We start from the raw sequence: 21318 nt of genomic DNA, 5'->3' as shown, positions 1-21318 counted from the left end.
GCCTGGGTTGCTCAGTCAGTTAAGCATCTGACTTCAGCCTAGGTCATGATCTCGCTGTTCCTAAGTTTGAGTCCTGCATCTGGCTCTGTGCTGACAGCTCAGAGCCTGAAGCCTGTTTCAGATTCTGTGTCTCCTGGGCTCTCTCTCTGACCCTCCCTACTCATGCTCTGTCTATGTCTCTCTCAAAAATAACTAAACATTAAAAAAAATAAAAAAAGAGTCTGATGCTCAACTGTCTAAGCCACTCAGGCGCCCCGAGAAACATGGGATATTCTAATCAGTGTTTTTTGTTTTCTATTTCTTAATGTTTTATGTCACATTTGGATAATAAATGAGGGTCGTAAAATGGATGCTGTTTAGGAGATATGTAGATTTTGCTTTTAATTGGTGGAAAATTAATTTTTCAATATCTGAGAATATTTGATAGGGATGTTTCTTGTTTCCCATTGTTAACCTTAAAAATAAAACTGCCAGGGGGTCCCTGGGTGGCTCAGTTGGTGAGCGTCAGAAAAAGACAAAAAAATACAAAACCAAAAACAAAACATTGTGAGCCAAATAAGTTGCTTCTTATTTTAAGCTACTAAATTTTTTTTAAATAGGGAAATAGGCCAACTGATGCAATTATGTTTTACATTTTATACCAGGAGCGGCTCCTATCACAATGGATCTCCGTAAACACTTGTCTTTGGCATGAACATCAAGGATGCAGCATTTGTGTCATAAGATGCAGCCACAGCCAAAGACAAGACACAACTTTAAGAAAATTCCTTAGGCAGTTGATGTTTATACATCTAATGTTACAATTACTAGTTGTTTCAACTGAAGGTTTACTGGGATCACTGATGGCATTACAAGTAAATATAAATTAAAGCATTATTTTATTCCTTTACCAGAATATAGCTTTTTAAAAATTCAGCTTTATTGAGAGAGAATTTATATGCCATTGAATTCACCTGTTTCAACAATGCAGCTAAATGGTTTTTAGTTTATTTAGAGTTGTGTAATCACTAGAATCTAATTTTGAATATTTTCGTCCCCTCCAAAGAGACTTAGCCTTTTGCTTCCCATTTTTCTGTCATCAGTACCTGATAAGATACTTGAACATGCTATTTCATTTACAATAACATATTTTCTGCATTAGCCCAATTAGCCCATGTTGCAACATACACACTGTTTTGTTACTAAGCAATGTCTTGGCATGGAGAATCCTGGACTCTCACACAGAAATCCTAAGAGAATAACAAATGTTGAAATTAAGTAGTATTTGCCTTAAAAAACTGATTTGGGGGCATCTGGGTGTCTCAGTGAGTTGAGCATCTGACTCTTGATTTCAGCTAAGGTCATGATCTCAGGTTTACTCGATTGAGCCTCCCATAGGGCTCTGCGCTGAGCATGGAGCTTGGTCAAGACTTTTCTCTCCCTCCGCTTTTCCCCCACACGCATCTGCACATACTGTCTTTCTCTCTCTCAAGAAAGAGAGAGGTTTCAGCCGATTTCAGCAGAGGGAGGTTATTTAGCAGATTTCAAATGTGAAGCCCCAGTATAGTTTAATAATAATTCATTTTGGTTAAATTTTTTTGAAAGAATAAAGGAAAGTTAGATGGCTATCAAGACACTTCAAGTTGCTAGTAGTGTAGAGAAGAGTTAAGGTGGAGAAGCTGGGGTGTGGAATCTAGAAATGGGGCTGAAGAAAACAGGGCACAGGAGCAGAGCTGGGGATGTGCTGCCGATTCTCAAGGTGTCAGGGAACCCTTCTGTTCTCCCCACCCCAGGCTGCACCCCTGCCAAACTGCAAGTCCTCCACAAATACTTCACAGTCCAACATCTCAAATGAAAACATATCTCCCACTATATAGAAAGAAGAAGCAGGCCAATAAATTCATTATATGGAAACTATCTCGATAGCTCACTGTATGAGTACTCATCAGTTTCCTAAAGAAAGATCAACTGGATTGCATTTTAACACATTTAAATTTTTTTAAGACTTATTTACTTTTGAGAGACAGAGAGAGAGAGTGCAAACGGGAGGGGCAGAGAAAAGAGAGAGACACAAAATTCAAAGCAGGCTCCAGGCTCTGAGCCCTCAGCAGAGAGCTCGACGTGGGGCTTGAACCCACAAATCATGAGATCATGACCTGAGTTGCAGTTGGACGCTTACCTGACTGAGCCACCTAGATGCCCCATTTTAACACATTTTAAATCACAGGTTAAAACAACTACATTTGCCGTGAGTTCTTATGTCATTTTCCGGGTATCAAGAAAAGAACCAATCCCATAATTTCAGAGATACTAAAGTGCTCCTGAAGGTCAATAGATAATGACTCCAGAAGTTTTTAGGGACCTAAAAGTCAGACACTCTGTTAAGTTGTGAGCGGATACAGATGAAAATTATATTCTGTTAAAAAACATTAAAAACAAAGGTGGGGGGAATACCTGTGTGGTTCAGTTGGTTACGCGTCCTACTTTGCTCAGGTCATGATCTCGCAGTTCGCGAGTTTGAGCACCAGCTAGGGCTGTGCTGACAGGGCAGAGCCCGCTTAGGATTTTCTGTCCTCCTCTCTCTCTGGCACCCCCTCCCCACCCCCCACCATGCTCGCTCTCTCTCTCTCTCTCTCTCTCTCTCTCCCTCAAAAGCAAGTAAAAGAAAAAACATTAAAAAAAGAAAATAAACTTCTACTCAGAAGATAGCCTCTGAGATATCTCTGGAACATGGATGTATTTTAAATTCTAGATCCCTACATTCTATACATTCTGGCCCTAAATGACATTAATTAAGCCCTTATAGTACAGAAAAAACCTCAAGGGAGAGTAATGTAACAAACACTGACCACTAAAAATGTGCTACGGGAGACATAAGGATGGACATACTTCTATCCCTGATGGAATCACCTAACAGCATTGCTGTCAATTTTTCCCCAGGCATCAGCCTTCCCTTAGATAGGGGAAGTGCAAAGGAAAGGAAAGTCTTCCTTGGACTTTTTGCCACTATGTCTCCAGACTAAGCATCCATTTATTATATATGTGTGTATATATAACATCGATTTATTATATATACACACACACACAATATACATTATATACTTAATTATATAATATGTATATGTATATATAATGAAAAGTACAATGACAAGAGCTGGGTGTGAGCATGGTAGGGATGATAATATGAAGACATCTAGGTTCAGGGAAGCTACTACTACTTAGCATAGCAGTGAGTTTTATAACAGATGGCCAGGGATACCTGTGTGGTCAGTCGGTTAAGCAGACAACTCCTGATTTTGGCTCAGGTCATGATCTCACAGCTTGTGAGTTCGAGCCTTGCATCTTACAGTGCAGAGCCCACTTTGGATCCTATGTCTCCCTCTCTTTGTCTCTCCCCTGCTCATGCTTGCCCTCTCTCAAAAAATAAAATAAACATTATAATAGATGGCCAACTTCCTCATGTAATAGAGGAGAAGCCCTCTAGCTGCAACTCTAACCTCTGAGATTCTGCTGCACGGGTCTTTTCTAGGAAGTAGTAAATAACTTGGAGGGCAATTTACAAAATATTCAGTGACAGGTGGACATGGCTGTGTAGTAGAACAACTATAAAAACCAAGAACATAATGCTGTAAACATAATTCCATGGGAAGCCGGTGTAACCAGATCCAGGGATATGGTATTCCAGCAATCTGATTTGACGTAAGGATATAGCTCAAAGCATAGAGAAGAACCAAAAGCTAATACTTCTCAATCATTCCTATGAGGTATCAGCTTACAAGAGTTGCACAGCAGAATATTTCAACTTAAGAGTATTAGAATCACCTGCCATGCAACTGTTCTATAATATGACCCTGAGGATCAAGACTGGATACAGAGAAAGTAATGACCTCTTATGAAGTTCATTCAGACCCAAGTATTTAATGAGCATCTACTACATGTCAAGCACTAATCCAGAGGCTGTTAAGATTCAGTGGAGAATAATATAGACTTGATTCCAGCCATTACTCAGTGTAGAGGGTACACATATGAATAAAAAAATAAATTAAAAAAAAGATAATTTCAGGGACACCTGGGTGGCTCAGTTGGTTAAGCATCCCACATCCTGATTTTAGCTCATGTCATGATTGCACAGCTTGTGGGTTTAAGCCCTGTATCAGGCTCCATGCTGGCATGCCTTTGGTGCTGGTGAGAAGTTCAAATCCTGTCTGCCCAGCTCCAGAGCAGAAGACCTCACCCCAGCCCTAACCACTGTATAACCCCAAACCAGTCTGCTTTCCCTAATTTCTCAAGGCATTTTTGAACCAGTTTGGGAGTTCATCTGGCTGTCTCCTTTCATACCATCTCGGTGCATGTGTGGCATCACGAGTCGGCATTCAAACCAAAGTTTGAATAGAAGGTCCATCTTGCCTCAAGGTGTGATCACGTCATGAAAATAGTGCAAGGTCTCACCATACACAAGCACACTAAAAACAGAAGCAAAGTCTCTTGGGGCTAGGCTCAGAAACTTCACATCACTTCTGCTTGATGCTTGTGGTCTCAGCAAGCCACCAAGCCAAGTCTCCACCTCTTGATAACTGCAAAACATTTGTGGCCATTTTTATAATCCACCATGACTATCAGGCTAAATCCATTTTTGCACTGCTTAGTTTACCCCCTTCATTATAATGTGAGTAGAAATCTTTGGATGAATATCATGGTTGGCAACTCCTGAGAAAGGGCTCCTCTTCTGCACAAGAGGGTCCCAGTGGGCCAAGTCTTACTCACTTTCTGTCCCTATCATACAGAGCACAGAACCCGTCTATCCTAGGCACTGAAAGATTCATTGTAGAAGTGAACTAAACCCAATTTTACATGCAGAACAATGGAATAGTGGAAGCACAGTGATAAAAGAAAAAAATGGTCTGTTATAAAACATTTTGAAAAAAATCTTCCATATATGTTCATCATCATCTCATACATCATTCACATTTTTTAGTCATTTGGAACATAGCAGTATCAACTTAGTTCTCTTGTTAGGTGGATGACAGAGCCATTACAGATAATTCTGACATTCTAATAACATAATTAGCCCCCTGATCTGTTGGAGGGTGAGTCATCACGAGCCTCCTGACAGAATTGTGAGATGGTATAAGACGGCTCACCTTTAGAAGCGAGATGCATACACCCACAATTATAGGGATGCAAGTTAGCTGAAGTGTTGAAATTAGGTCTCCTTGTTGGAAGGCAAATAGGTGTATTTGATTACGGATACTTCTGCTCTTTCTAGTCCTCAAAATGCCCTTCTCCTTTTGCATCCGTGGAGCAAAACTGCTTACTGACTATGCTAGGACTGTGCTAGGTATAAGGAACAATGACACAGGCAGGAATTTTGCCTTAAAGAAGAAGGAAACTAATAATAGTTGATACATTCCTACATGTAAGGCATTCTGCTATTCTGTCTGCATATACTTTTCACACAGCACTTAAAAGCTGATGAGGTGGCTGTTATTATCCCCTACTTTACAGTCAAGGATACAGAAACTATCATAGAATATGAATTTGCTTTTGGTCATTCAGCAAATATATGGCAGGAATCATGAGTCAGACCACGGTCAGCATGAACTTCAAGCTCTTTCCAACTGATAGCAAAGGGCTTCTTCCAGCTATGCAAATGTACCATTGGCTTCTCTTCTCTGTTAGAACATTAGGCCACTCCTACAGTTATAAAAGGGAAATTTCCTTCCCTTCCCTCAATGAATCTCTTTCTAGATTCCATCTCTACAGGACTGTGACTCAGTTGGAATGATGGGTTCATCAGATGAAGTGGCTGTGGTGAGGGAGTTGTCTACACCTCGGGGTCAAGTCCCAAGTGCACATGCTGTGAAGAAGAAAATTAAGACACATGGACCCTAAGTCAAACTCATCTATGCTAGAAACACTGTGGTTGCCAGAATGGTCACAACATTATGGAATTGAGTAAAGCTAAAATACATGTAAATTTGCAATAAAAAAGAAGGCAATTATCTTTCTATATTTCTTTTCAGAAAATGCTTATGGAAGTCTTCTTTCTTACACAACACAAGAGTAGATCAACCCTGAGATCATATTCTGATGGTGAAGGAGAAGTAGCTAAACAAGCAGGTAGCAGCTGGCATGATGGCATATCCCTTCATCTAAAGGGAGAAGAAACCAGATGAAGACAACCACACTTATATCTCTACAGGTCCACTACTGAGTACCAGCTTTGGACACCTGTGGGAAATAACTACCCTTGTTCCTCCCCTAAGTCTCCCATTCAGTTCCCAAGCTTTGCTCATGTTCCCTTGTCTCTTATCTTATGGATACCCGCTCCTGTGACTGGGTGGTATCACCTGTATACACTCTCACCTGTAGTTCCCCTCCATCTGCATCTGCCTCCCAACTGGCTGGCCTGATCCCAGTCTATGTTCTTCCAAAGACCCCATTTACCAGATAAATGATCTTTGTATAGGAGACTCGCATCATGTCAACACTCAAAACCTTTCATTTGTCTGTACTTCATGTTTCTAGACAAGACTACAATCTCAGTCTCCCCCCTCCACTCCTCTCCAGATCCTACTTCCCTTGGCAGTCAGGCTGCTCTTATCACAGTTGGCCAAGGGTGCCATGTGCACCCCTCTCTAGGTCTGCACTTGAATCATGCATGCTCTCTTCTTTTACATGCTCTTCCTCTTATCTAAAGCCTGGGTCAAGTCTCTTGTCTTCCATGAAGTCCAGCCCTTAACTATTTTTGGACATACATGTTGTTTCTCACAAGTGGGCATATAGTTTTATTATATATTGCCCTACAGTTAATTATGGCTTCATGAGCTATTCTGGTGTCTCCAACTGCTTTCAGGTAACCTTGAGTGTCATTACTATGTTTTATGTGTTGCAAGTACTCATGTGTGTGTGAATATATATGCACACAAATGTATCCATAGTTACTTAGTTACTGCGTTGACCATGGGCTGTTAAACAAATATCACACCAAATATTTGTGTATTTTCACAAATGATAATTTACATAGACTTATTATTAATTTAGATATTCTCAGAGTATTTTATTGCATTTATTGATCGATTTCTTAAAAGTCAGCTAGTTGTCCTATGGGCCTCAAATGAGATACAAGAAAAGTTAAGGATTTTGTCAGGAAATCCCAAAAGTTTTCTCCTTCTAAAGAAGCAATAAAATAACCAAGACCAGGGTTTCTAGAACAGTTGGTAATTTCCCTGTATGGATGATTCATTCATTCATTCATTCATTCATTCATTCAACTAAAGAGTTCCAGGGTGCCTATTAGATACCAAGTATTGTGTCAGTTATCAAGGACATTATTGGTATCAAAACTATCTGTGGATAGTTTCTATTAAGCCAAAAGGAAATGCAATAGGACAAAATATGTGGAAACTGTCAAATATTCAAAAGTCTAATAAAAGTTGAATTAGGCAAACTTGGTTGTCCTGATGAAAAATAAACTCATTCTGGGGGACACCTGGGTGGTTCAGTATGTTAAGTGTCTGACTCTTGATTTTGGCTCATGGTTTGTGGAATTGGGTCTTGTGTTGGGCTCTGTGCTGACAGTGCAGAGCCTGCTTGGGATTCTTTCTCTCCCTCACTCTTTGTCCCTTCCTTGTTCACATGTGTGCAGACTCTCTCTCTCAAAATAAACAAATAAACATTAAAAAAAAACCAAACTCATTCCAATTCCTCTTGATTTCTGTTTCAACCTCTATCATGGGCACAACTTGATTGAAGTTGGTCAGAGCTCTTTAACTGTCAAAGATACACCCAAATTTTCTCAATTTCTCTTTTTCTATGTCTGTTGAGGAATTACAATGTGGATGGTGTGGAAAGAAGAGATTGGGAAAGCCAGTACACTGAGCCCCTGAATTGTAGTGTGGGAAGTAAGATTTCTCTGCTTTTTAATGAATTCTTGGACAACCCAATGGCTTTGCTCCAAAACTGTCCTGCTGGAATGGAGGATTATCTCACATGGGTCATTACACTTCCAAGCTTTAAGCCTCAGAATGAGCATTACATTAAAATTCCCTGCACCTAGTAGGCAGAACATTGTGACAGTTAAAAGATGTGAAAGTGCTAAATGAATTCTGAGCAATAATATTATCACCACTGCATATTTATTGAGTTCAACAGGGTGCTAAGTACGGTACAGACAGATAATACAAGTGGTCTATACAAAAAAGTAACAGCAATACTCTTATAAGAACTCTCCCATTCATCTGCTTTAGGACTAGACAGTGTAACTAGACTTGTTAGAAATAGTCTCCTCTTTTCAAAAGTATCTGCAAGGTTCTCTATGCTTTTGTTTGATTTGAAAATGGCCGATTTTCTACAGTTACTATTTATGAATGTGGCCAAGTCTCCCAATTTCAAAATTACCATAAGAATGCTGTAGGCATTAAACTGAAGAACTTCAGCCCCTTGCAACTGGAAATTACAAATGGGAGTTTTCTGAGAAATCTTAAATAAGTCAGTTATAAAATATGATATACATACCATTATGTTTTTTATTCAAATGGGGAATATGCATTTTCAAAATTAATAATACTGCTTTTTAACTAGCCTTTAATTCTCTGAAAAAATTGCATACATTTGAATGCCAAAAGAATTTAAATACTTTAGTCTAAAATTAAAGAGCTTAACTATTCAAAGTTAAAGCATGAAGCAAATTTCCTACTTTTAACGAATCTAGACCCAAATGGAGGAAGAGTTAAAGTAAGATATACCCGATACGTATATGCAAGAGCCAATATGCATGTGGATGAGCACAAAGAATAACTTTGCATATACAGAAACTAAATGAATTTCAGAATTCTGACTTTCTTTATTTAAATGCCAGCCATCAGGGTTACAAGAAAAAAAATTAAGCACTTTAGAGAAAATGGGTTATAAACTGTCATTGTTGAGTTTAGTGTTCTGACAACTTTGAAAGTAACTACAACGTAATTTCCCAAGTTGGTAGCTAAAATAATGGAACATCTGGATGCCATTGAAATGTATGACAATCAAGGAGCGAACAGAAAAGCAGTAGGAACAATGCTTTTCCTCTGCTTATAATTCTTTGTGGTTTTGAACTCTTGCTTCGAACCTCAGTTGTGGCGGTCAAGGGCAGCACGCTTCTCAAAGATTCGCCTTTTACTCCTGATCCTATGAGTACATCTCTGGGTCTACCTATTACTGCCCACAGCTGCACTTTTCACTGGCTTGCCTTCCTTATCTGCTCTTAGACCTTTTGCCTGGGCGCCTGTGTGACATAAACAGTGTTCAGTGTCACATGCAAACAGGTCAGAGCGCTGATGTCAACCTCGTATGCTATGTCTGGCCTTTGGAAAGGTAGGCATCTCCAGATAATATCACTTATGAAGCAACCAGAGTCTAATGCCTTCTGTCCTTCTGGGGCCAAGGGATGCTAGTGTGGGCGACATAATGAAGTTGACCTGTATAGACAAATGAGCAAGATACATGTGTCCTCCCAACTGGCAGCCATACATATGGTACATCCTTGTACAGTTTCTGGACTAGTCTTGCCACTTGTCAGATGTCTAATGATACATATTAGACTGCCGGAAATGGCCAGACACAGACCTTATATAACAACTGAAGTTCCTCCTGGATAAGAACTCACTGTAATTGAGTTGAGATTCATTTTCTCCTCCTCTATCTCACCACAACAAAGCGAAGGGGCAAGAACATTTTTTTCAATCCAATTCAGCCAGTACATACTGTGAGTCTAATAACTATAACCTAAGTGTCAGTGGGAAAACAAAAATAGTCATTAAGGACCTTTTAATCGATGGTCTCACAACAGATGCATATTCATTAATTACATATTTATTTACATATTTGTCCTAGGAATGGGATATTTCACTGAATCCTATTATTTTTCCTGCCTTTTCTTACCAGCAACCATATTTCAAGGTTGTCTGAACGTGGATCCTCTCTAAGTAGAGATGACTTACTCTTGGCATGCACACTAGAGTTTTTCCAGAGTCCCTGTTATGGATCAACTCCAAGCTGGAACTGATGTGGCATGTGTAAGCAGGCCACCCTTCTCTCTACTAGGTCTGTATGCACATCTGATAAGGGTTTGCTTTTCAACGTGGGAAGGCATATGTGCCCTCTCAAAGACATGTCAAGCCTCAGCTACAGTTTGGTTTGGATATTTTCCCTCTTTTTACACCACAGTTTGTCACCAGCAGAGAAGGCAGACAGCTATGCCAAATGTGAACGCTGCTTCCATGCCCACATTTGGCAAATGTTTGCCCAGATCTTTAGTTTGGGATGTAAACAGTCCATCATCTATTAGATGATTCCCAACATACCATTTAATGCTGAAATTTTATGATTCTGTGGGGTTTATTGGCACTTTTGAGGAAAGTTGCTCACAGTATATCATTTTGCTTTATGTGAGAAAGTATTGTAAGGTAGTGGGAAAGGAGAGTAGTTCACATGTGTGGTAAGGCGTTCAGATGTCTCAGGTTCTATATTTAGGTTTCGTGATCAGGTTTCTGATATAATTTTCCAAATAGCACGGGTTAATAAGAAGTGGTCTGTTTTCATGTGTTTCAGAGATATTTTTGTAAAAATTTCTAACATTGTATAATTTTTCCTTCTGTAAGTGAATGGTATGAGGCAGAATATCACATTTCCAACCAAGGGAAGGACTTTTGCTCATATTTGCGTGGAGTTTGGTCAAACATATAAAACCATCTGCTAAATGATATTAGATCATGTACAGGGTTCTTTTAGTTCGTCTACAATTGGAGGGAGGTAAGTAAATGCCTGCTTGTATGTGGGCACCAAATGAACTTACAGAAGTATGGGGGAGGAGGCTGGCTACATCCATGCACTCTTCCAGAAAATGTGATGGATGGTCCATTTCTTAAGGTCACTAAAAAGCAACCACTGACTACTGTTTAATGTGGTTTCACAAAAGCACAAAAGAAACTAATAATACATATATATACAAAAATGTCCACAAGAGATGCACCTCGGTGGTTCATTTGGGTAAGTGTGTGACTCTGTATTTTGGTTCAGACCATGATCTCATGGTTCGTGAGTTCAAGTCCCACATGGGGCTCTGTACTAATACTGCAGAGCCCACTTGAGATTCTCTTCTCTCTCTCTCTCCCCTTCTCTACCCATCCCCTTCTCACTCTCTCTCTCTCAAAATAATTAAATAAATTTTGTTAAAAAAAGAAAAACACCCATAATAAGTTGGAAGGTGCAAAAAAAAAAGTTTACAAATACTATGTGTAATATTATTTCAATCTTTTTGACAACTATTATGCAGTATTATATGATCTTATATATACATAAATGCAAAACATGTTCTGAAAGTTCATCATCCAAAATGCGAAACGTGATCATCACTGCTGGGGAAATTCAGTGTTAAAATCTTCTGTTTTGCCTCTCTCTCTCCCTCTCCCCCTGCCTCTCTGTTTTACAGTGTACATTTATTATATATTACATGCTTCTAGCACATCAGAGTTACATGTTTCTAATCATTCTATAATTAGAAATAACTATATTTAAAAAATTCTATTGTAGGCTCTACGTAACTTCTGAAAGAAGAGTTTTAAAAGAGACCCTAATTTTCTTCCTTTCACTGAGCTGTATACTCATGTGCTCTAAACCATTAGACACTGAGTTCATTCTTCCTTACATACTGATGTCCTTGTGATATGACAGGAACTTTTAAATGAGTTGCTCCTGGAAGCATCATTTTTGAAGCTGGGTAAATGGTTTGTGCAAGTATCAAAGCACACATCATGGGTCTGTCACGGCCTTGCACAGGGAGGTTTGTAATTCTTCATTTCAATGTGGGGTAAGCATGTCCTGGCTACTGCTGATAGAGACAGAACATCTCCTGTTGTAAAAATGCTACATACCCCCGCCACCATATTCTCTGGTTGAAACCAAATGAGTGCATCTCTAATCCCTGTGTCCACAGGAGTATCTGCTGCAGCCCTGTCCCTCTCCTGGGAAGGCTGTCATGTGGCCTTAAATTTACCTGCAGGCTTTCTGACCTCTCGTTCACCTAATGACAGATCTAAAGCCTTCGAATGGTAAGAATGGAATGTGTAAAGGTGAGACTTCACCCAGCGTATTCTCAAATGGCAAAGAGGCTGCCCCCACACCAAGAAGAGAAAAAATGCTGTCATTTATTTGGTAAGCTAAGGGATCCCAAATGTTTCTCTCGGAGCATTCAGTGTGAAAACAGGACAAGAACAAATGAAGTCCCTGGCTCTATGGGAAAAGATGACATTCTGCTCGATCCGTCAGTAGCCCCTTGTTCCGTGGGTCCTAGCTGCCCACTTCAGAATGTCTTCATAAAGCTTCTTAAGAGGGTTATTAATGAGTACTCATACATTTTTAAAAATATTGAACTTTTAAAATTTTATTGGAAGGTAGTATCCTCGAAGTAGGGTGTACCTCAGTCACATCACAGCAAAGTATACATTAACACAGAGCTTCGCCCCACGTCCAATTTTAAGATTTACCAGCATCCTTAAAAGTGTACAGTGGCATGCCAGGAATTATAACAGAGAGCCTTATGAAAAATCTATGATCTTCCTTCTGAATTATATATTTACGACCTACCGAGGATGATAGATTTCAGGGAGGTAAATGTGATTTAGGAACTGCTTTTAGGCTCCAAGCACACTGGGGTTGGCAAGTGGCCACAGTATGGCCTGGAATGCAGTGGGGTGAAGCCCTTCCCCTTCCTGCACATCAGCTGGCTCCAGAGGAGGCCTGCAGACCTCTCACCGAGGAACATTCTGGGCGGTACCGATCACTGTCACCTGGCAGGCATGGACTTTCTGGGTTGGGGTTATGGATAGCGTTCAAGCACGGTTCACAGAGTGCCTGTGAGGTCCCGCATATGGTTCTGGGTGCTGGGACTATAAAGTGCAGTTCTCCTCAGCCCTGGTCCTCCAGCCTGCCATGGACCTTCATCAAAGGTAGGGTCAGGCAGGTAGATGATGCAGATTCTCTGTGGAGGTCATCCTGCAGCCTGCTAAGAGAGGCGAGGACAGTCTGCAAGAGGGACACAGCTTGAAACATCTAAGGGCAATGACTTTGGAATTATGATATCTGTCACTGTGTTCTCCTGATGACTCTTGACCAGTTTACTATTTCCTTACAGCAGAGGGGTTGAGGTCTGAATAAAGCAGGAAAACAAAAATCCCAATTTGTGTTTCAGCATTAAACACACTTACTCTCTTAATGACTACACACAATTTAAAGCCTTAAAAGGATTATAATTCTGCAGAAAGCATGGGAGTTAGGGGGAAGACCTGGTGAGCCTAGAACTAGCTAACCGGAGAAATTGGCTCTCTGTCCCATGCTAATCTCAAGGATGATGACTTTACTGAGTCCTGGGATTCCTGGGAATGCTACAGCTCTGCCATTTGAGCTTGGGTGCCTTCTTTCCTCAGATTCTGACTCAGAAAGCCAGGGAGACTGCAGATACTCCAGGAGAGACCCAGTGACCTTCTTCAAAGCCTGGCCAGACCCATGGTTGACTCCTCATACAGCCTATCTTAGGAGAATGAGCTGTTCCAACATACTTGGTCATGATCCAGTTAAATGGATACCAGCAAACAGAAGACAACAAAACTTTGAGCTCCTCTTCAGAAAACGAAGGGAGGAGTTAATACTCTTTTGAGTGCAAACTATGCACCAGGAACTATGCTAGGTTTACAATTACAGATGTTGTCTCATTAAAGAACCATAAGTACACCCAACAACCATGAGACAAATTCAACATACAAGGCATCACATCGTGCAGCGTGTGAATTGTCACAAGAAAACTGCTTCAGGAATCACAAGGAAACATTTTAAGCTTCTAATCATAAGAGCTAATGTACATTGAACACTTAACAAGTGCAGTGGAAGATGTTGTTTATTATTTTTAAATTTTTAAGTTTATTTATTTTGAGAGAGAGAGACAGAGAAAGAGAAAGAGAGCATGCATGAACAGGGGGAGGGGAAGAGAGAGAGGGCAAGAGACCATCCCAAGTAGCCTCTGCACTGCCCGCGCAGAGCCGGACGTGAGTCTTGATCTCATGAACTGTGAGATCATGACCTGAGCCAAAGTCAAGAATTGGACGCTTCACCAATTGAGCCACCCAGGCACCCTGTTATCATCATCATCATCATCATCATCATCATCATCATCATCATCAATACCATCCCAATTTTACAGGTGAAGAAACTGAGGCTAGATAAAGAAAGATGCACTGCTGGTGAGTAGTCAGGTCTGTCTCCAAATCCCATACTTTATACACATTCATAGTATAAAGGACATTGTTTTATAAGAGATGTTTTATTTCTAAGTCAGGTTGAATAACTCTAAAAATACATACAGTGCTAAGTCCTCAAAGCAGAATAACCAAATTTATTATAGGTTTTCTCACTTTCAAAGGAACTGATGGCATTGCCGTAACACACCGACCTATTTTCCTTGGATCTGACATCCAGGACTGTCCTGACTTATCTTCCTTACAGGAATCTGCATCCTGCTGACAGCCCTCTCTGCATTTCACTAAAACAATCTTGCCACACAATAGATGAGGTTGGTAGTCCCTGGTTTGCCACAGAAGCAAGTCACTTGGAAGGTCCTGAAACCACAGCTCACTTGAACAAAGCTGTCTGCAGCAAGCAGGAAGCAAGCCAAAGTAGTTTTTCCATTTTATTAATAGAGGCACTTCAGTTGGAATCTCATGTTCTGAACCTGCCGCCATTATATTTTTATTTTCCTGCAGACAGACTTAATATGCCCAACTGGGTCATACACATCTGGCATTAGCCACGGGCTTGGATGATTTCTGAAGGGCCCAAATGAAATCAGACTGGACAGATCATTCTGTAGCTCAGAGAGTGTGCTGCATAAAATAAACCAGGAAAACAACACAAGGGAAAAAGAGAGAAATGGAGCTTTGGAAGTACAGGGCAGAGGGTCAATTTATCATCACTGCACCAGGGGGAGAAGTCAGCCCTGGCTTCTGGGATGTGTGATTCACCATGGGGAGTCCTCACAATTGTTCAGAGCCTTGCAAAGAAGGGATAAGCCATCTGTGTGACAGCAGATCTGCAGGGTGAGAGGTTCTCAGCCACCCTCCTCCCTCACCTGCCCCTCCCCGGCCCCCCCTCCTCCTCCCCTGCCAGGACCCAATCAGTGCTTGCCCGGGAAGGAAGCAGCAGCATAGCATCACATTCAGAAACCATTCACAAGTGAAAACAAAAGCAGAGCCCCAGCTCCCTGCGGCCTGTGTGCCCAGCTCAACAAGCTGTGACCCGCCTGGAGCAGTTATCTGCCCGCCGGCACCACCAGGGAGCAAGGAGCAAAAAGCAGGCTTATTTCCATTTCCAGGCGTAGCCTCTGGATGGAAGACCTTCCCAGGTCCAAGGGAACAGGTTTCATTTACTGTCGGTAGACTAATTAGTGTTTCAGACTTGAGAAACAAAACAAATCCAATCTTTCAAAACCAGATAAATTAAAGGTGGCTATTTATAGAATCAAGGACTCATTCCAGACAACTCTCCGAGCATACAAAAGTGACTGCAGATTATTAACTTGGAGGCTAACCAGGGACACAGACAAGCAAAGCTAAGAAGGAAAAAATGGCCAGTGGCAGACAGACAAAGGAGACATCATGTCCTCGCAACTCTATACAAGGAGCCAAAGCAATGCTTCCTCGCCGGGGTTTGGATGAAGGCAGGGTGGGAAGGTGGACCCTCCGCTGAGATCCTCACCAAGTCCTCACATGCTGTCATTCCCAACCTCCACAGGGTCTCTTCAGACACAGCCCTGGGCTCATTTCTTGTATTTTTTTGGGTTCAAGAGAGCACATCATGAAAAAAAATGTGGGGCAAAGAGATAAGAAACAAACTGCATTCTACCATGTATGTGAATTATTTACTCTATTGTGAGAGGATTACAAATTATGAGGCAGTGGGAAAGGAAATCCTCCCTTATTGCCTTATACACTATTAAATAAAATGGAGGTGCCAACGTTAGTACAGGGAGATTTGACATGTACATCTGATTTGGGGGGTTTCCTTTGTTTTGTTTTCTCATTTTTGGAAAAAATATAAGAATTTCTGATGAAACTCGCCCCTCCTGCTTCCATTTTGTCATTGGCTGAGCCTCTTCAGAAGGAGCAGGTGGGATCTGAGTATTTCCCCTCTCCACCCCCACCCTTATACCTGCTGTGCCTCTGAATTACCAGCCCTGGGGCCAGCTTGCAATTTCCGTTTTGAGCAAATTACCTCTGAGAAGTAATATTTGCTTTGAAAAATGTGTGTGGGTCTGATTCAATATTTACTCTTTGGTCAACTGGGAAAATAAACTGATATATACGCAATTCACATGGCTGGAAAGATCTCACAAAAGATTGTTCTGGAGGCCTGATATCAGCCTGGACTGTTCTTCAGGAACTGGAATGGCAACCCTTGTTCCTACGTCATATGCACATGTTCCCTGACACAACTACATGTGCACATACACCACCATCACCGCTGTCACCTTCACCACCACTAGCATCACTATCACCATGACTACCACCACCATCGGGATCAGCAACACCACTTCCATCACCACCACCACCGTCACCACTATTACCTTTACCATCATCATCACCATCACCGCCAGCCCAGGAGCACTGCCTCCACCACTACCACCACCATCACCATGCCTACCATCACCCACCACCCTCACCATCATGACCACCACCATCATGATCACCACCACCCCAGCACCACTACTACCACACCAGGACCAGCACCACCACCATCAGTACTCCTTATTTAGCTGGAGATGCAGTGCCAAAGGGCCCCCCGACTGGCCTGCTTACACCCTCTTGGGGCATTACTTGAAACATAAGCATGACATTGAATTTGAAAAATCGAAAGGGATAGGTTTATTCCTGAGTTAAGGGACAGGATTTCTGGGGAAAATGGGCTGGAAACCCTCACTGCAAACAGTGGAGTACAGAGGCACTCAGAAAGGTAGGTACGTGAGGTTAGGGAAGCAGGTAGAAACCAATGCATGCCATGAGGGAGCCTTCTGTGAGGAATTTTCACTTGGGGATGTTTTGCGATCTAGTTACGGAGTGTGGAACATGGAAATAACCATAGTTAGGTGGAGGGTTTTTCATCCTATACTGTGTTTGTAGTTGTCCCAGTCCCTCAGTAAATAAAGTGGGCTTGTGAGGTGGCGGTATGAAGACAAAGAAGCAGGGGTGGGCCAGCAACTGGACTCTGAGGGCTGTAGGAGCGTGTTCGGGTGGCTATAACAAATGACAACTGGCTGGATGGCTTACACAACAGAAATTTATTTTCTCACAATTCTGGAAGCTAGATATCTGAGGTCAAGGTGCTAACAGGCTGGTCTCTTATGAGGCCTCTCTCCTCAACGTGTAGATGGCTGTCTTCTCCCTGTGTCTTCACATGATTTTCCCTCTAAATGTGCCTGTGTCCAAATTTCCTTTTCTTATAAGGACACCCATCATACTGGTTTAGGGCCCCCCCTCAACAATAACCTCATTTTAAATTAATTACCTCTTTAAAGACCAAACAGTCACATTCTGGGGTGATAGGGTTTAGTACTTCAATATACAACTTTCAACACATGCAATTCAGCCCATAAGCCCTGGTCTACTTTTCTGCCGGACTCTGAGCTGGTGCGCATGGTGTGGAGCAGAGGAGTGGGCACTGGGGGGCAGTTGAGGCAGGAGCAAATGGATACCTGAAGAGCAGAAGAGAAAACCTCTTCTCATGCTCATAATATGCTGATGCTTGAGGGTGGGCTGACCCAACACCTGCGTAAATCTGGTGTAAAACAAGAGTGAGAGGGGCGCCTGGGTGGCACAGTCAGTTGAGTGTCCATCTCTTGGTTTCTTTTTCATTTAACTTTTTTTTAATGTTTTATTTATTTTTGATACAGAGACAGAGCATGAGAGGGGGAGAGGCAGAGAGAAAAGGAGACACAGAACCAGAAGCAGGCTCCAGGCTCTGAGCTAGCTGTCAGCAAAGAGCCTAACGCGGGGCTCGAACCCACGAACGTGAGATCTGACCTGAGCCGAAGCCGGAGACTTAACCGACTGAGCCACCCAGGTGCCCCCATCTCTTGGTTTCAACTCAGGTCATGATCTCTCTGTTCATGAGTTTGAGCTCTGCATTGGGCTCTGTGTGGCAGCACAGAGCCTGCTTGGGATTCTCTCTCTCTCTCCCTCTTCCTTCCCCAGTCACACTATCTTTGTCTCTCTCAAAAAAGATAAATAAACTTAAAAAAAGAAAACAAGAAGGGGAACAGATGATTGATTGGCCACGTTTCAATGTGCGGAAGGATGTTTAGGGCATACTGTTCTATAAAGAGAGGAAGGAGTACACTGGATGCCACTATGAAGTGACTGCTTGGTCATGGATCTGTCTTGTCCTTCATCTCAGTTTCTGCATCAGTATAATGTGGGGGAAGTGTCTGGATGATATGAATGAAAAACGGCCCCTTGATTCCAAGACAGCAGCTCATGAATAACCAGCAGGTTAGATTCTAATGACCTCAGTGTGAAAGGTAGAAGAAAAAAAAACAGATCAGTGGGCAGAGCACACTCGGTCCAGTACAGAAGCCTGTGTCTAGCCCAGTCCTGGGCCCAGAATAAGCACGGGATAAAGCTTGCCAGACAAGAGGAAGACAGTGACTTTTCATTAAGTTCTCAAAGCTGATACAAGAAGAAACCAACTTTCCCTCTGAGGCCAGTGTCTGCCACAGGTGCTGTGTTTGTGCTTGGATATATCACCTTTTTTGAAAGTCAGCTGTGCTTCCTGCAACGTTTCTTGAAGGTGGAAGAAAGAAGGACCTAATGAGAGAAGCTTTCATTTCTCTCATAGGTAAATGATCAAACTACAGACTGATTAATGGGTTGAAATAAGCCTTCAATCCTTCACCACCAGAAATGCCCATCATTTCAAAAGCAGAAGCTTGCCAAAGGAAGAAACCTCGAAGGATGTGCACTCACCATAAAAATCAATTTGCATCCTAAGGCAAGAGGAAATGTTATAAAAACTTAGCAAAGCACATGATTTTTTTTCTCTCAGAAAATACAACCACAAAAAGGGATGAGAATTTCAAACAGGAAGAAAAAATGATCACACGGGGTGTACCTCACAGAGGACAATGGATGAGTATGCTAAAGGGACAGGTACTAGATAATTTACATTCCTATAGATTTAGTGTATCACTCTGTAATGTGTTTTGTTATTTATACAGACTGCACTCTAAAATCTTACTGCATTCACTGGGCTACTTCAAGTCATACACACACACACAACATAATTTCCCATCCTCCATCTTTATGCTGGTAGTGGGTCTTGTCATCTTTTTTGATTTGCAAATAAAATACTCTCTCTGTTCTCCTTGGAAGACTTTTATCAGAACCATCCAGCCCTGAACAGAGGAAGCATTTCAAGATCAAAAGGGAGGCAAATAATACTCTTTTAGCAAGCAAGATAAAGATTCACACATAATTAAGCCGGGACTATAGGATTATTTAAGTGGATATATCTTTTAAGAATAATTGAACTGCTAGAAGCTATTCAAAATACTGGGGCCAGGACTGAAAAAGAAAGGGAATTGACAAGGTGTTTGTTGAGGACAAGGGGAGAAGGAAGGGGGTGAGAAAGAGGGGGGGACAATGGTTCAGCAGTGTCTTGCATTCCAGGCCCCCTGCGTAGTTCATTGATGAGGTAAGGATCATTGACCCCCCACTTTACAGATAAGGAAATGGGGGATCCCATCAAAGTTAACTTGGTAAGGCAGATGGAAAGACGCAGCATGTTCTGTTGTTTCTGTCTCCAAGCCCATGCACCTGACCATGTGCTAAACTGCTGTCCATCACCTCATTTAGGGTGAAATAAAGCTCTTTAAGTAATCCTTCATTCATAGGACATTTATTGAGTGTCTCCTGCATCCCAGGTGCTAGACCTGATACTCTGAATACAGAGAGAAGTAAGGTAGTTGGCACACTGACAATTATGGACCAATTGCTATCTGACAGCATCCTGAGCATTTCTCCCCTCCCTGCCCTGCCCCCTCCATTTATTAACTCTTCATACCAAGCCAGTGTTAGGGACTGTTATCTCCACTTGGCTCACGAGGGGAAGGGGTCTAACTAAGTCTTGGGAGCAGTCCCAAAATATAATCTCAGGACTGCCTGAATTTAACATCCCTGTTCCCCCCGCACCACTACTTCCATTCACCATCTCGGTAAATCGAGCGTCATGCCCGCAAAGGGTTTAAACCTAGTAGGTCATCTATACAAGTGATTATAACGTAAGAGAAAAGAGTACATTCATTCCCGTTTCGCAGCTGCCTTCTCTGATAATGAGGTAATCAGGGCTGAAGTCATAACCACTAAGCTAAAACATTAATTCACTGTTTAGTTTATGTATCCATTATCAACTTTCTGTTATCTATTAGCTGGAATTAGCTTTCCATCTCTGTTACAATCATAAAAGGCTATGAAGGAATGTATACGACTTTTAATAAGTGGGTTAAAAATTCTGTATTTTATGGTGGGGAAAGATGATCACTCCAATGTCTGAATTTAGGCAAGATTTAAGACGGAGACTTCACCAACGAAGAGGAAGTTGCACTTGTGAATCCTTCTACAGTTCTTTGATGGTCTTGTTTCTTTAGCAAATCCCTTGGATTCTGGTCATGACAACTGCCCTCTTATAGTCAGAGGCGTCAGATGAATGCTTTAAGACTCAAAAATCCTTGCAGTCTGTACATGGTCAAGCTAAAATCTTAAACCGATGTACAGGCAGAGGACCAGCAGTATTCAATTAAAGTGCCTTCAATCATGGGACAGCAAACTAGAAACAAATCATTCATGTCCTCTTGGTTACTTATTCAGAAGTGTACCTGCCAGGTCAGCCTCTAAATGGGTCCTTTTCAAGAAGAGTCCATTTTATTTTATTGGGAAGGAAAGATGTGAAATAGAGCCAGAAGGTTAATATGAGTTTAAGAGGAGCATAGGGTTATCTTGGCAATTAAAGGCTCTCCAGGAGGTTAATTACCCACACCCAGCACTTACAACTCACATGATGTATCAGCGGTTACAAAAATCTGTACAGCAGAGAAATCTATTCTGCACTCCGAATGGTGTTATTTCACTCAGGTTCTGGAGGACGGAGTTAAAGCAGTATCTTTTCCATGATCCATTCAGAAAAAAAGAGATGAATGTCACTGAAATCATCACAGCAAAGTAATATAGAAAAAAATACTGTGACCAAGAGCTGTACAAGTTA

General features: G+C 41.6%; 1 protein-coding gene across 2 annotated transcripts in view; it reads right to left on the bottom strand.

The window, feature by feature from the left end:
* The window catches only part of FAT3 (FAT atypical cadherin 3), a 525182-nt gene that overhangs the window by 163716 nt on the left and 340148 nt on the right, over positions 1 to 21318 (bottom strand). For both annotated transcript variants that reach the window (XM_029914807.1, XM_029914808.1), the window contains exon 4: positions 2589 to 2626. In XM_029914807.1, the coding sequence (XP_029770667.1) occupies positions 2589 to 2626 (38 nt within the window). The remainder of the gene's footprint in view (positions 1 to 2588; positions 2627 to 21318) is intronic.

The sequence above is a fragment of the Suricata suricatta genome, chromosome 11 (assembly GCF_006229205.1).
Source record: "Suricata suricatta isolate VVHF042 chromosome 11, meerkat_22Aug2017_6uvM2_HiC, whole genome shotgun sequence".
Lineage (NCBI taxonomy): Eukaryota > Metazoa > Chordata > Mammalia > Carnivora > Herpestidae > Suricata > Suricata suricatta.
Note: the sequence above shows the minus strand (reverse complement) of the source record. Positions and strands in the feature narration are given on the sequence as shown.